The sequence below is a fragment of the Hydra vulgaris genome, chromosome 08, assembly GCF_038396675.1.
Source record: "Hydra vulgaris chromosome 08, alternate assembly HydraT2T_AEP".
NCBI classification, from domain to species: domain Eukaryota; kingdom Metazoa; phylum Cnidaria; class Hydrozoa; order Anthoathecata; family Hydridae; genus Hydra; species Hydra vulgaris.
Window position 1 is genome coordinate 36493361 of NC_088927.1, and position 14641 is coordinate 36508001.

General features: G+C 25.2%; 1 protein-coding gene across 2 annotated transcripts in view; it reads left to right on the plus strand.

Moving 5' to 3' along the window:
• Positions 1-14641, plus strand: part of LOC100210491 (transmembrane channel-like protein 7) — a 120915-nt gene that overhangs the window by 62846 nt on the left and 43428 nt on the right. For both annotated transcript variants that reach the window (XM_065803602.1, XM_065803603.1), the window contains exons 6-13: positions 1729-1877; positions 2490-2637; positions 4404-4568; positions 8219-8379; positions 8471-8552; positions 9630-9727; positions 9887-10000; positions 10107-10182. In XM_065803602.1, the coding sequence (XP_065659674.1) occupies positions 1729-1877; positions 2490-2637; positions 4404-4568; positions 8219-8379; positions 8471-8552; positions 9630-9727; positions 9887-10000; positions 10107-10182 (993 nt within the window). The remainder of the gene's footprint in view (positions 1-1728; positions 1878-2489; positions 2638-4403; positions 4569-8218; positions 8380-8470; positions 8553-9629; positions 9728-9886; positions 10001-10106; positions 10183-14641) is intronic.

The window sequence follows — 14641 nt, forward strand, 5'->3', positions numbered from 1 at the left end:
AAGGTCTTTGCTGATAATATCTTTAAAATATTTTGGTGCAAAATTAAGTGCTTAATGTATTAATTCCTTATCTGACATTTTTTGGCAGTTCCAAAGAAAGATGAATGTTTTAGAAATATGTTTTGTGCAATGCTAAAACGAACTATAAGTTCCAATACTACATAAAAATATTTGTTTTTGGAATTATGATTTCAAGAGAGATTTGTTTGTCACATAAATTTTATTCACATTTTTTTGTGAATTGTTTTTTGATATTGTTTTTAAACAAATTTACTCTTTTCTATTTTCATATCTTTATTTTCTTTTCTAGTTTTCTAGTTTGAAAGCAAGTTTTTTTGTATTTGAAACTTCAATATCTTACATTACTAGCTTGAATGTTGCAAAAATCAAATAGTCAATAATAACTTTGTTGCAAATATAATTTGATAGACATCTTATTAATTTATGTCATGCTAGATAGCATTCTCTATGCCAATTACTCTTTTCATGACCCTGTTACAGAACTTCTATCATTTTTTGTGGAAAATGATGGACATTTATCAGCTGGTTGTATATCAAAGAGCTCACAATGAATTTGAGACCTGTGCATGGAGAATCTCTGATAATAGATTACCAACTCACAAAGGAGTGTTATGGAGGGGATAAATTGTGTATGAGATCAATGTAACAAACTGTTAGGCAAGACAGTCATACCTCAAAAAAATCCATGATGGATAAAACACTTATGCATGGATAAATCTCTTATCTATGACTTAATGGGAAACTGCTCAAACACAAACCTGGAACTGAAATTCTGTTGCATGGTGGTAATCTAAAATGAATGTGGTACTAGAAATGGTAAAAAAATAAAATAAAATTAAACAGTCATGCAGTTAGAAGTGTGGAAAAATACTAAATGTCTCGGAGATGTATTTGTGCAAAGAAATAATCAGTATTTGTGGTTGTTAGTATAATAGTATTAGTTCTAGTCTCATTTGGTCCAAAAAAGTTTTTGCTGAACTTTACATCAACTTTGCTGTTATGTTTACTAAATTTTTTAGCACCATTGAATGAATCTCTAGAAAAATGACATTGATCCAACAACAATTTATTTCGCCACTGGATTTTATACCAGATTTTATACATTCAGTGTATATTCTTGTGTTCTATTTAGATATTTATATTTTTTCTGTATCTATAAGCATACTCAGCCCATAAGGATCCACTATATGTAAGAAATTACATATGAATAAATATTTTATAAAGTTTTTTTTTTTGTTAAACATTCTTTAGTGAGTTACTGTAGCTTAAGTGAAAACTTACTAATGACAAGTTTTATAATTGCGGTGTTTGGTTGACTTGTCCTTTAGCTACTTACCACTGCGTTGTGATTATAAAACCAACGTATTTAAAAATATTTATTTATAGAAAGTTTATATTAAAGTGGTGTACTGAAATTGTATTTTTTCTTTTTTTTAAGTTTAGCGTCAATTGTTGACAATTGTGTAACTTATACCTTGTTTAACTTTTTTGATTTTTGTATTATCAATTTCTTAATGAAAAAGATATTATGGAAAGTTTAAAACAAGTTTTGATAATTGATGCCCTTGCGAATATTAAGTTGTTTTGCAGAACAAGACTGAGTTTTTTTTATAATGGCATCATCACTACATCAGTGTAACATGTAAATTAACACCACTTTGCATATTTATATTTTATGTGCTAAAAATATGTAAAATCTTTTAACAGGGGTTCATAAACACAACACTAATGTTCTACAGTAATTATGGAGATCAAGTGGTTTACAGTAAAAGTGGACATTCATATGATATTCCTTTTGCATATATTTTGGTTGGTGGATCTTACATTCTTCTTAGTCTGTTAATGATGGTAAAAAAGTAAATATAATTTATTTTAACATAAGAATTTTTTTATTTTTAAATTTTATTATCCTAAATTTAAAATAATTATTTTTTTCTACTAGAAAATAAAATTTTATAATTATATACAGTTATGCTTTTAAAAAAATGCATAAGAAATTCTGATAGTATACTTACAACCAAGAGTTTTTTAGAAGGAGAATTAACTTATTTGTCATCCAATGCTTATATCAATCTGTAAGCTTTTATGTTTTAGTGCTAAAAGGTAAACAAAAAACCTTAAAAAAGTTTTTTCTGTTTTCATAGTGGGAACCTTGTTAACTTGGTACTGTTTAAAGCAATCATAGGAGATATAGTTATTTGCTAGACAACTTAAAAATGGTTGGTTTTGTATTGTTTAAAAGCAATCATAAAATATATAGTGGTTCACTAAACAATTTAAGGATGGTTTTGTTGTGATTAAATTTACTAATAAAGGTTGAGAAAACTAAAAACTATGTTGAGAAAGGGAACTATTTAGAGATAAAATTTGCTTTTATGTTGCATAAATCACTTTTATTTTTAATTTTTGTTTTACTTGTATTAGTATATCAACAGAATATAAAGTATTGATATATTTGTTATATTCAGCCTGTCTCAAGGATTCACAGAGAGTGTTATAGAAAGTGGGGGCTTCTTTTATTCTTACTGTAACAAAGTATTTGCTGGCTGGGACTATTGTATAACAAATGAAAAAGCTGTTACTCTTAAAAACCATTGCATTTACAATGATTTTGAGGTATTTATTTCATTAATATAAATACAAGTTTTGTTTAATTTGCATATTTTACTTTTAGATTTTTTTATGAATATGTTATTATATATATGTTATAAACAAGTACTGATTTGTTCATCATTCATGGTGAAATATTTAACTTTATGACATTCATAAACTAAATCTAACCTCTTTGTGGTGATTTTTTAGCATTAAAAGCAGTAGATTATTACCAATAGGTTTTTATGCGTATTTTTAAAATAAGCTTATTTACCTTAATGAAAAACATATTTGAATTCTTGTTTTATTTTTTTTCGATTTTCAAAGAGTTTTTTGAAAATACAAATTAAAAAATGTTTTTGTAATTTTATCAAATAACTGAAACAGTTAAGGGATCGTTTATAACGCAACACTATATTTAGTTAATGAATAATATGAAAAAGATCAAATGTTTTCCTTCGCAGAGTGTTTAATCAAACCAAAAATCTTTTCATAAACTATCCTAAAAGTTTTATTCACAATATTCAACTCATTGTATAAAAGGTGAATCTGTTCGAATATTAGAATAAATGACTTGAAATTTTTGTAATATAGAAGTTTGCACACAGTTTAATTTTGTTTATAAGAGTTTGCTTACTATTATTGTTTTTGTTTCCAAAAAACTTTTTACAAGCCAATTCAATATATACATACATATATATATATATATATATATATATATATATATATATATATATATATATATATATATATATATATATATATATATTTTTTTTTTTTTTTTTTTTTTTTTTACACCTTTAGACAAATAAGAAAAATTCTACATGCATAGAAAGTTTTTGCAGATTCTGACAGAATAAATTTTTTTTTTTTTTCATTTGTTTTTCATAATTATGTATATGGAAAGTTTATTTAACCAAAAAAGTATAAAAAATTACACATTAAGAGCAGGAAAAAGTGCCATGCCACACTCAATAGCATCAAATGTTGATCACTAACATTTGATGCTATTGAGTGTCAGGTGGCATTGGTTAGTTTACACCCAAGTTACTTCATCATTACTTAAATAGTTTTGTATGTTGGGCTCCATTTAAGTCTTTTTTTTTTAAAAATTAGCATTAAAATTGTATTATTATTGCATTACAAACGTCTGTACAAATATACTTAAAATACTTTTCAAATGGTGCCTAGAACACAAGTCTTCATCATTATCTAAAAGATGAGGTACATGTTTTAAGTTTTTCTAACTACAGTACATGTTTTAAGTTTTTCAGTAAAATAATAATTAAAATGATTAAAATGTGCATTACACAAAAAAAAAGTAAAAATTTTGTTTTTTACATATTTACATCATTTAAAAATATTTGGTTTTTATTACATAAAAAAAATAACAAAGTTAAAAGTTTTGTTTTTTTACACATTTACATCATTTAAAAATATTTTTGCATGTGTACACTAAAATATTTATAAAATAACATCATCTTTTTTTATTGTTTTTTTTTTTATTAAAGGTTTTTTCATTCTATAAACTTTCTTGTTATGCTTGTTAATGGTTTCTGAAGTTCAAAAATCTATTTTAGTTTGGATAATTTGCAATGCATTATGCATGATTATAAGTGATACCTTGTGCACAACACATATTACAATAATTTAATTTAATATTAAAAAGCAAACATAAAAGCAACCAATCAGGGTAAAATGTAAAACGAAAATGGCATACAAGCTAATTTTTCTTTTTTAATTAGTCATTTCTCTAGCTTTGTTTATAAAATTATTCTTATTGTTTTCAGGCAGAATTAGCTGAAGAAAAACGGTTGGAGTTAATGAAAAATCGAACACGTTGGGATATAATAAAAATTTACTGTATGAGATCACTTGTTTCATTACTTGTTATGCTAATGTTAGCTGGATCAATATATGTCATCATTAAATCTGTAGAAGTTTCACAAAACATGGTAACAACTATATTTTTAATTTTTATTTAGTAAATATGCAATGAGTAAGTAATACCAAATGTACTTGAAAAGTTTAAAAATTTACTGTTAAGTAAAACTATTTACTAATTATTAGGTAAAATTATTTACAAATTTTTCAAATATCAATTGTTATTTCCAGAGTGTTCAAGTTAAAAATATTATTAAAGTTTCCAAACCTTTTTACAATTAAAGACATTTTTGAAACATTGTTCATTTAAAATATTTATTTAATCGAGATGCCAAAACTGGGTATTGAATTGCAAATAACAGCCCTATATGTTATTATTGATATTATTATGACTAAAATTTTTACTTTGCTGTCTTTAAAATATGTTAATTACTAGTTGAGCTATATCAGCATTTTTTTGAAATGTTACAGTGTTACAATGAATTCAGAAAATAACTGTGGAACAATTTGTCAACAATAAATTTTACCAAGGACAGTTTAAATTTTTGATGACATATCTTTTGTACCAATATAGATATTGAGAACCCTAAAACATCGAGAAAGAAATACTTGAGGCTATTGTAAAATATAACTTTCTCACTAAGATTATATTTATTTAAAAAGCAAAAGAGGAAACAGAAACGGGTCACGAAATCTAGTTATGTCAAGTATGTTAGCTCTCTCTGGTTGATATATCTTATAGGAACTTTACTGTAACGAACTCTTTTAATTAAGCCATTTTTAAATGATTATAGCTGTTGTTTGTGACAAAAATTGACACTAAAAAAGTATGTAATGGAAACCATCAGGATTGTAATCACCAAGATGATAAATGTATAAATGGTTTCAATAGAAATAGAAGGGATATATAAATAATAAAGTAAAAATAGCCGATATATCTATAGGAAATAATAAATTAAAGAAAAAAACTATACCATTTTACGTAGGAAACAAAACATATTTTTTTTGAGATAAATTAAAATATTGATACACTTTAGTAACAAAAAAAAAAAATACAAAAATTTATATTTCACAAAAAGCTGCAAGGACTTGTACAATACTTGTCGAGACTTTTTTAGCCACACCCAACTATATCTGAACTTGTTCTTAGTTTGGCCTCTTTATTTTAATACTTTTAATAAAATTTTCCAATCTGCTTTTAACCGATTTTAGTAATAAATAATTATTATTATACTTATTACAAAAACTATTACAAATTAAACATTTAAAATACAACATTATTTGTGTAATATTCATTCAATGAGATACCTTGCAATGTATGTTTTTTAAATTTAAAAGACAAATTATCAAATGATTTGGTTCTATAATGTGCTAGATAGAGTTTGGTTGTGTAAAAACCAAGGCTTTTTGAGATTAACACCAACTTTATCAAATTTTATAACATTTTGTATACTAACTAAAAAAAAAACTATTACTTTAGGTTAAACATATTTAAAACAAAAACATCTGATCTAAAAGTGTAATGTAGGTCAATGAAACAATTGTTCTAAAAATTGTTCTAAAATAACCTATAAAAACTACAAATCATTTATTTACTTTAGCAGATGTTGCTCCTGTTACTGATTGGGGCAGCATTTGTTGATGTTGTTGGAACAACTGCCTATGAGAAATATTTATTAAAATGTGTTATCTAATTAAAAGCTACACATTTAATGATTACATTAACTACAAACAGGTTTTATAATGTATAGTATAACACTTGGCTAGCAAGGGCAACACTCTTGCTGTAAACTAAGCCAAGTCACAACACTTTGAAACCACAGAAACAACATAATAACTACATACAAATATAAACACGTAATATTATAACACATAAGAGGCGTATCAACACTTTAAATTTACCAGATTTAAACACATAAACACTTGCAAAATATAAACCTATATAACTTTAACACATATATACACATAAATAATACACATTAAACAATCATGACACATAAAAATACTTAAATATATAAATATATATATAAATATATATATATAAATATATATATATATATATATATATATATATATATATATATATATATATATATATATATATATATATATATATATATATATATATATATATATATATATATATATATATATATATATATATATATATAAGGAAAATTTACAAATACAACCTTACTTGTGTAAAAGCACATTACACACATAGAAACACTTCATATATAACATATATTCATAGATTTATGACCCATAAACACTTACAAAATATAAACCCATATAACCTTAACACATATAAACACATAACAAATAACACACATTATTGCATCATTTGACACATAAAAAACCTTGAATATATAAATTAAGATAGATATATAAATCAGAAACACTTACAAATACAACCTTATTTGTGTAATATTTGTTCAATGATTTACCTTGTAATGCATGTTAATCAACTTTAAAAAACAAAGTTATTTAAAATTTATCAGAAAATTTGTTACAACTGGGTTTTTGGAAGAACAACTGGCTTTTTATTAAAATCAAATGGTTTCCAGTAACAAAGTTTGTTTTGTTTAAACAATTATAAAAACATGGTGTTTAATAGTAAAACAATAATTGCTTTTAGATAAGTACAATTGTAAATACAACTTTGCTTTTGTATTTATAATTACAATTTACAGTAAATATGACTCTGTGTCAAACGCACACGAATGAGCAGGAGCGTTAAAGTAAACATTAATTAAAAGCGATGTGTAATAAAAAGTCAACGTACTTAAATTATATTAAATAAAAATTCAACGTACTTAAATTATATTAAAACAAGTTTCTTATTCCTGTCATTAAAAATATCAAATCTTTAAAGAATATTATTGTACTGTTTTGAATAAAACAGCAAGAACTATATGTTGGACTGGTTTACAAATTGATTATCGTTATTAGAACTAATTTATCAATTAATTAATTGGAATGATTTGTTTTCAAAGAGTTAGTTATCAATCAAATTATTGGATGGATTTACAATGAATTAGTTTATTGATTAGTCTTTGTAATGAGACAATTATAATTTCAAAGGTTTTTCAAAGTATTTGCCAATCAGCTGGCTTGAAAACTATAAAACTTTTCACAAAAATATTTTCGATATTTAAGGTTGATGGTGACAAACATGAATTTGAATTCACTAAACTTTTAATAAAATTCCAGTGACAAAAAGCATAACAAAGCATGTGTTGTTTGTTTGCAGTAAAATTTAAACAATTTAATTAAATAGTAACATTGTTTAAGTTTCTAAATTTTTAATTGATTATAATTTTTTTCACATTTCACATGCTTTAATTAAAACCATCTCTAACATATGTCCTGGTATTAAATATTTTAACAAAATTTGTATTCAAGTAATTATGGCTTGAATTTTTTGTTTAAAATGATGATCAAACATTTCTTAATTGTGAGTTAAGTAGAAAATAAAGTTTTTTGTTTAAAATGATGATCAAACATTTCTTAATTGTGAGTTAAGTAGAAAATAAAGTTTTTTGTTTAAAATGATGATCAAACATTTCTTAATTGTGAGTTAAGTAGAAAATAAAGTTTTTGCTTTATCTTTCACTACATGATCACTAGTCATACTGAAGTGGATGCTGAAGTGGTACTGAAGTAAGTGGATGCTGGACTTGAGTACATACATCCTTAACTAAGGCTTTCTTTACTTTAGAATTTAAATGCGACAGGTAATTCTTTTGTTACTATTATCAAAAGATGGGCATCTTCATTAACAATCAGCATCTTAAACATCATTCTTCCGCTTTTGTTTGATGTTCTTGCATCTTTTGAGCAATGGAGTCCTCGAATAGAGCTTGCAATGTCACTTTGGAGGTTAATTTTTTTAATTTGATTTTTTTGTCATATACAAAGATATATATTACAGAGGAGTTTTATTATAATTATTAAAATTTTTTTTTTGCAGAGCAGTTTTATTAAAATTAGCATCTGTTGCTGTGTTAATAATTACTCTATATACTTCATATTCAAACAACGATGGGCAAAAGGTAAATAATTACTTTATCTAGAGTAAAGTAGTCTAATAACGCTGGTGGCTTATAACCTCATTTCATTTTTTAAAGTTGGCTCAACTAATATTGAGTGGAAACATTTAGGAACCATTGTCAGGACTCCTTAGATCATTACTGACTAAGTAATGATCTAAGCATTTTTTTGTGAACTGTTTTTCATTTTATTGTCATTTTGAGTTATTCACAATTTTATACAGTGTAGAGAGCGTAATTTTGGACCAATAATTTTTTATTGTTGATCAAGTAAGTATCCACTTTATTTATATTTAATTAAATCAAATAATGTTTTATTGCTATTTTGTGTTTGTTCAAATGTGTAATTAGTTATTTTCAATAATATTTGATTATTGCTTATTTTCAATAATATTTGATTATTGCTTATTTTCAATAATATTTGATTATTGCTTATTTTCATAATATTTGATTATTGCTTATTGGAAACTTAATGGAATGCTTTCTAATGGAATGCTTTCTAATGGAATGCTTTCTAATGGAATGCTTTCTAATGGAATGCTTTCTAATGGAATGCTTTCTAATGGAATGCTTTCTAATGGAATGCTTTCTAATGGAATGCTTTCTAGAGCTAATCATGCTACTTAATCAAAAAAAGATTTTTATAAAAGTGTAATATTTACCTAATAATAATCACCAAAATATAAAAGAGTATTATACTTCATATTCTAACAATGGACAAAAGATAAATAACTTTTTACTTTTTTTATCATTGGTTACCATTTACTAAAAACATATAAAATTAGTAGTAAAAAAAAACATTTACATTGATCGCTTACTTGTTAATAATATTTGTCACTAGAAAACAACAAACTAGTCTCTTTGACAATTTTTTTTTAAAACTTTCTATATTATTTTTGTCAATGCAATCAAGCTATAAATTTTTGTCAATGCAATCAAGCTATAAATTTTTGTCAATGCAATCAAGCTATAAATGATGATTTAAATTAAACAAGTTTAACAATAATTCTCAATATTTTAGTTCTGTAATTTTTATTTTTTGCAATCCCTTAAAAGTTTTTTAAATTATTTTTAACTTAGTGTTGGGAGAATGAAATAGGAGCTCAAATGTACAACTTGATTATTATTGATTTTATCATTAGTGTTGCTTTGACAATATTTACGGAAACTGGGAGAAAGTAAGTTTTTCTTTGAATTTTACTTTAAAAAAAGTTGAAATATGAATAAAATATTTTTTGTGTATGTTTAGATATTTATGTCAATATAAATAAAACATTTTCTGTGTATGTTTAGATATTTATGTCGATATAAATAAAACATTTTCTGTGTATGTTTAGATATTTATATCGATATGCTGATTGTGGTTGCAACATAGGTCAAAAAATTGGAATGCAAGAGTTCCAGATACCTCAAAATGTTCTTGATCTCGTCTATGGACAATCTCTTTTATGGTTAAATCTTTTTTAAAAATAAAAATTAAGCAAAATTAGTTAAACATTTAAATATAAAATTTAACTCTCATTTTGTTTTATTTTAGTTTTCAAGTTTTTTTTATAGGATTGGTTCTTACTTTGCACCTCTTCTTCCTGTAATTGGTGTCCTCAAGTTAACAATTATGTTTTATGTTAAAAAGGTAAAAATTTTAACATCATTTATCAGGGTTTTATAAAAATGTTTAATTTTGTTTTGGGATTAAAGTAAAATTTAGGTATTCATTCCTTTATTTTTTCTAAAAACCAAACAATTTTTCAAAATAGTTTGATTGTTCCAAATTAAAGATGTACAGTTCAAAACTTAATAAACATTAAAAGATGTACAGTTTAAAGCTTAAGAAACTTCTGAACTTATAAAAAGATAGAAAATCCATTTCTTTAAGTAAATTATTTACATTACAGCTAATATGTTTTATAAAGCAATAATAAGACTTATTGTTGTTAAAATTAATAGTTAAATAATTTACTTTAGACATTATTTCTCTGTTTAGTGATTTTTTTTGTTAGCACAATGAAATTTTCAAATGCATGTATTTAAAAATTTCATTGTAAATAAAAAACTACTGCCAAAAAAAGATAAATAAACCTGATCTACCTAATAGTGATGAGTGTATTTTTTTTGTGAATAATATTTTGAAATTGAGAGTCAATGAAGCACTTTGAAAACAAAGTTTATCAGTTAATTAAATATAGGTGGTATTGAAAATAAAAAGAAGATAAAAAGAAACAAAAAATAAATTTCTTTGGATAGAAGAAAACTTTCTCTATCCAAAGAAATATCAAATAAAGTAGTTAATAATTAATTTGTAAACAATTTTTAAAATTATGAAACTAATAATATAAGACTAATTATAAAACGTAAATAAAAAAGCATATAGTATAAACAACAACAACTGAAAAACATTAAAATGATTTGAAACCGGAAGTTAAATTCTTTCAATGTTTCAAAATGGAGATAGAACCCTATTATTCTAACGTCACAAGTTATTGGGTTGGCTAAAAAGTAATGAGAAATTTTTCTAAAAGTTCTTAGAATGTTCTGTAAGCTTCAAGAAATTTCCATGATTTGAATATAAATAGGATATAAAACATTAGACCTGTCATAATTTTTACATTGCAATTTATGTATGTTGCCAGAAATAAAAGGTGTTAAAGCACTACCTGCTTTATGAGTTTCAGTTGGGTCGCTTAACATTGGCTGTTAAGCGACCCAATTACTATTCGTATATATTTACTTATATATTTAATTATAATTCGTATATACCCAAAAACTATTCGTTTTTTGTAAAAAAATTTACATAAACTCCAAAAAGGTGCTGCTTTTGGTTTGGTGAGGCATACACAGCATTGCACATGCGACTTAACACAAAGAGATTATAATTTGTTTTGATCACTGAGCAACAGCTTGCGTTATAAAAGCTTTTAATACCCAAGCTGAGACTTTCTGACTGCAAAGAGTTTTATTCCAATAGCATTTTTTTTTTGCCTAACCATTAGCAAGACAAAATAGTGCTGAATTATGGTATAACCATTTATCTTCAATAATATATGGACCATGATGCTCCATTATATTGTTAAAGGATAGTTATGAAATTAAAGATAAAAAATAAATTTTTTTGGATTACTTTTTACCCTTCTCAATATTAATTGATGTTTTATTATATATATTTGTTTATTTTGACACACATAATTAAAAAAAAAGTTTGTTAAATGAGTTTGTTAGAATAAAATATATGTATGAAAATGTTTTTTATTGATAATTTATAGTTACAAACATTTTAAATTATTTTTTTAAAAGTGTTTTATTTTTTTTATATACATAAAGCAAATATACATAAATATAAACTTAAACTAAAAGCAGATTGCAATTGATAATGCATTAAAATTACAATGAATAATAATAGCAAGAAAAAAATATAAATAGAGAGGTGCAATACAAATTTCATTTTCATTTTCTAATTTTAATGGTACATTATAAATTTCAAGTGGTCCATATCAAAGCATGTTTTAAACATTACTAATTTTATGCAAAATTTGCATTAAAAAACCAACCATGTTTTTTGTAAAAAAAAACACAAGTTATGTACATAGCGTTTTTTGTATATGTGACATGGTATGCAATGTTTTTATTGAACTAGTTAGAAATTGATTTATTGTGTGATCTGATCCTCTGTATTACCTTACCAATATTTTATTGTATAATTTGGCTAAACTTAGTAATTGAGGATTGACTTGTACCTGATTTTAAAATAAGCAACCTAGGATTGATTCATGCTTGATTATAAACTAAGCAACCTAGGATTGATTCATGCTTGATTATAAACTAAGCAACCTTGTATTAATTTTTACCTGATTATAAACTAAGCAACCTAAGATTGATTCATACTTGATTATAAAGTATGCAACTTATGATTGGTTCGAATCTAATTATAAACCTTGCTGACATTATGTAGGTTCGCTTTTTTTTTTAACTTTTTATTCTTACCCATTTACACATTTTGTTTTTTTAGTAAACCAACAAATTCCAATTTTGTTTCTTCTGATTGCCTTTTGTTTCATTTCATCATTTTTTTTGTTATTTGATTTATCAAGATTTTTATTGACAATGATATAATTCTATTGACAACTTCTAGATAAAATAAAAATTGTTGATATTTTTCACATGGTTTTTGTAATTTCAACAATTTGATAATCACATGGTTCTTGTGATTTCAACAATCTAATAATCAAATGGTTCTTGTAATTTCAACAATTTGATAATCACATGGTTCTTGTAATTTCAACAACTTGATAAGTACATGGTTCTTGTAATTTCAACAACTTGATAAGTACATGGTTCTAGTAATTTCAACAATTTAATGATTATGTGATTCTTGTAATTTCAACAATTTAATAATCACATGGTTCTTGTAATTTCAACAATTTGATAATTTGATAACTATTTTTAAACCAATGGATGTTTTTTAGTAGCTTCTGACTGTTTAAACAAACTTGAAATTTACGGGCCAAATAGTGTAGACCACCCTTATGTTGACCCCTTATGCTAATTTACTTTTATATCATATATATCAAACTGAAATTCATAAATAGCGCATTTATTTAATACAATGTACACCGGATGTCCGAATAAATGTTATTTTAAATTAATTTTTTTAATATTCTAGCAGCCTTTATTTTAAATTTTACTTAAAGGGTCCACATAAGGCAATTAATGTGGACCCTTTAAGTAAAAGTAAAAGACTTTGTAAAATTTAAGTAAAGTTTAAGTAAAAGGCCAGTTTAAATTAAAGACCCCAACAGCCTAATGTGGATCCTGGATTCACATTAGGAAACAGTGCATATTTTAGTTTTATAATCTCAGATAGCTATATTTAAGTTAATTACAGATTTAAAACAACTTTCAAGTTAAACTACTGAGTTTATTTTACATATTAAAAAAGTATTAATGATAAAAAAAATATGCAGTTCAAAATAAATACTTTTTTAAAAAACATAACAAATCATCACAATAAAGAGACTAGTATAAAGAGCATCAATAAAGCATCATTAAAGTTTCATTATGTGTGACTGGTTGTAGTTCTTGATTAGATCTCTGCTCCAAAAAGAGTGAAATATCACCCACATTTGTTTGTTTTGGCAAGTTGGTAATCACTTTAGCTTAAAGAAGTGTTATCTTGTATTACAAGTTGAGCTTCCGCCATCACTATGTAATTATCTGTAACACTAACTCCTAAAAAATTGGCATCTGTAAATTTTATTTATCAAACAGATGAATGCCAGCAGCATCAAAACCTTTCTTTGCTTTGGTAATATTTGCAGTAATGCAATAAGATTCTGCAAATATACCAGCAACATGTTCTTGAGAAACAGCTCAACCAGGATGATTTTTCAGTCAAGATGTTTCTATTGTATCATAATGCGAATTCAAAATTTTAAAGAATGAAATGTCAAGTGGCTGTATCTTGTGTGTGCAGTATGATAGAAACACTAGCAGAATCATGTTATCAGCCCTTGCTTTCTCCAGAACAACTAAATTTCGAAACTGGCTAGCATTTCCATCTTGGCTAGCATGTCTCTGGCTAGCATGCATGCATCTGACTAGCATGTCTCATCTTCGAAACTGGCTAGCATGTCCAAACTACACTTGATTTTATTTTTTGTTGAACAATCTTGAGAAAATGATCAAACCAATTCTCCAAAACTTATTCATTGATGCATCTTGATTTGTTGGCATTAACAATGGAGTTTGGTGGAGCATTGTCCTTGAGTGAAGCTTCCATGTTGATTGTTTAATTTTTTTTGATCACAAAATTGATAAACTAAACATCTAATATCCAAAAGAGTTAAACCATACAATTTTGATTATATTTCCAAGATAACATAACAAAGTTCATCTTCTTAATCACTAGTCAGAACTGTGCGGCATCCCAACTTCTTCTCAACTCCAGCTTCATTACTAACTTTCTTCAAATGGCGTAACAAAGTAGACTAATTAAGTCTTAAAGACATCTTCCTAATGTGAACCCGGGTCCACATTAGGATGACACAATTAGGATGCTTTTTTATCAAGAATACATAATAATGGATTCAAAGCTCTTT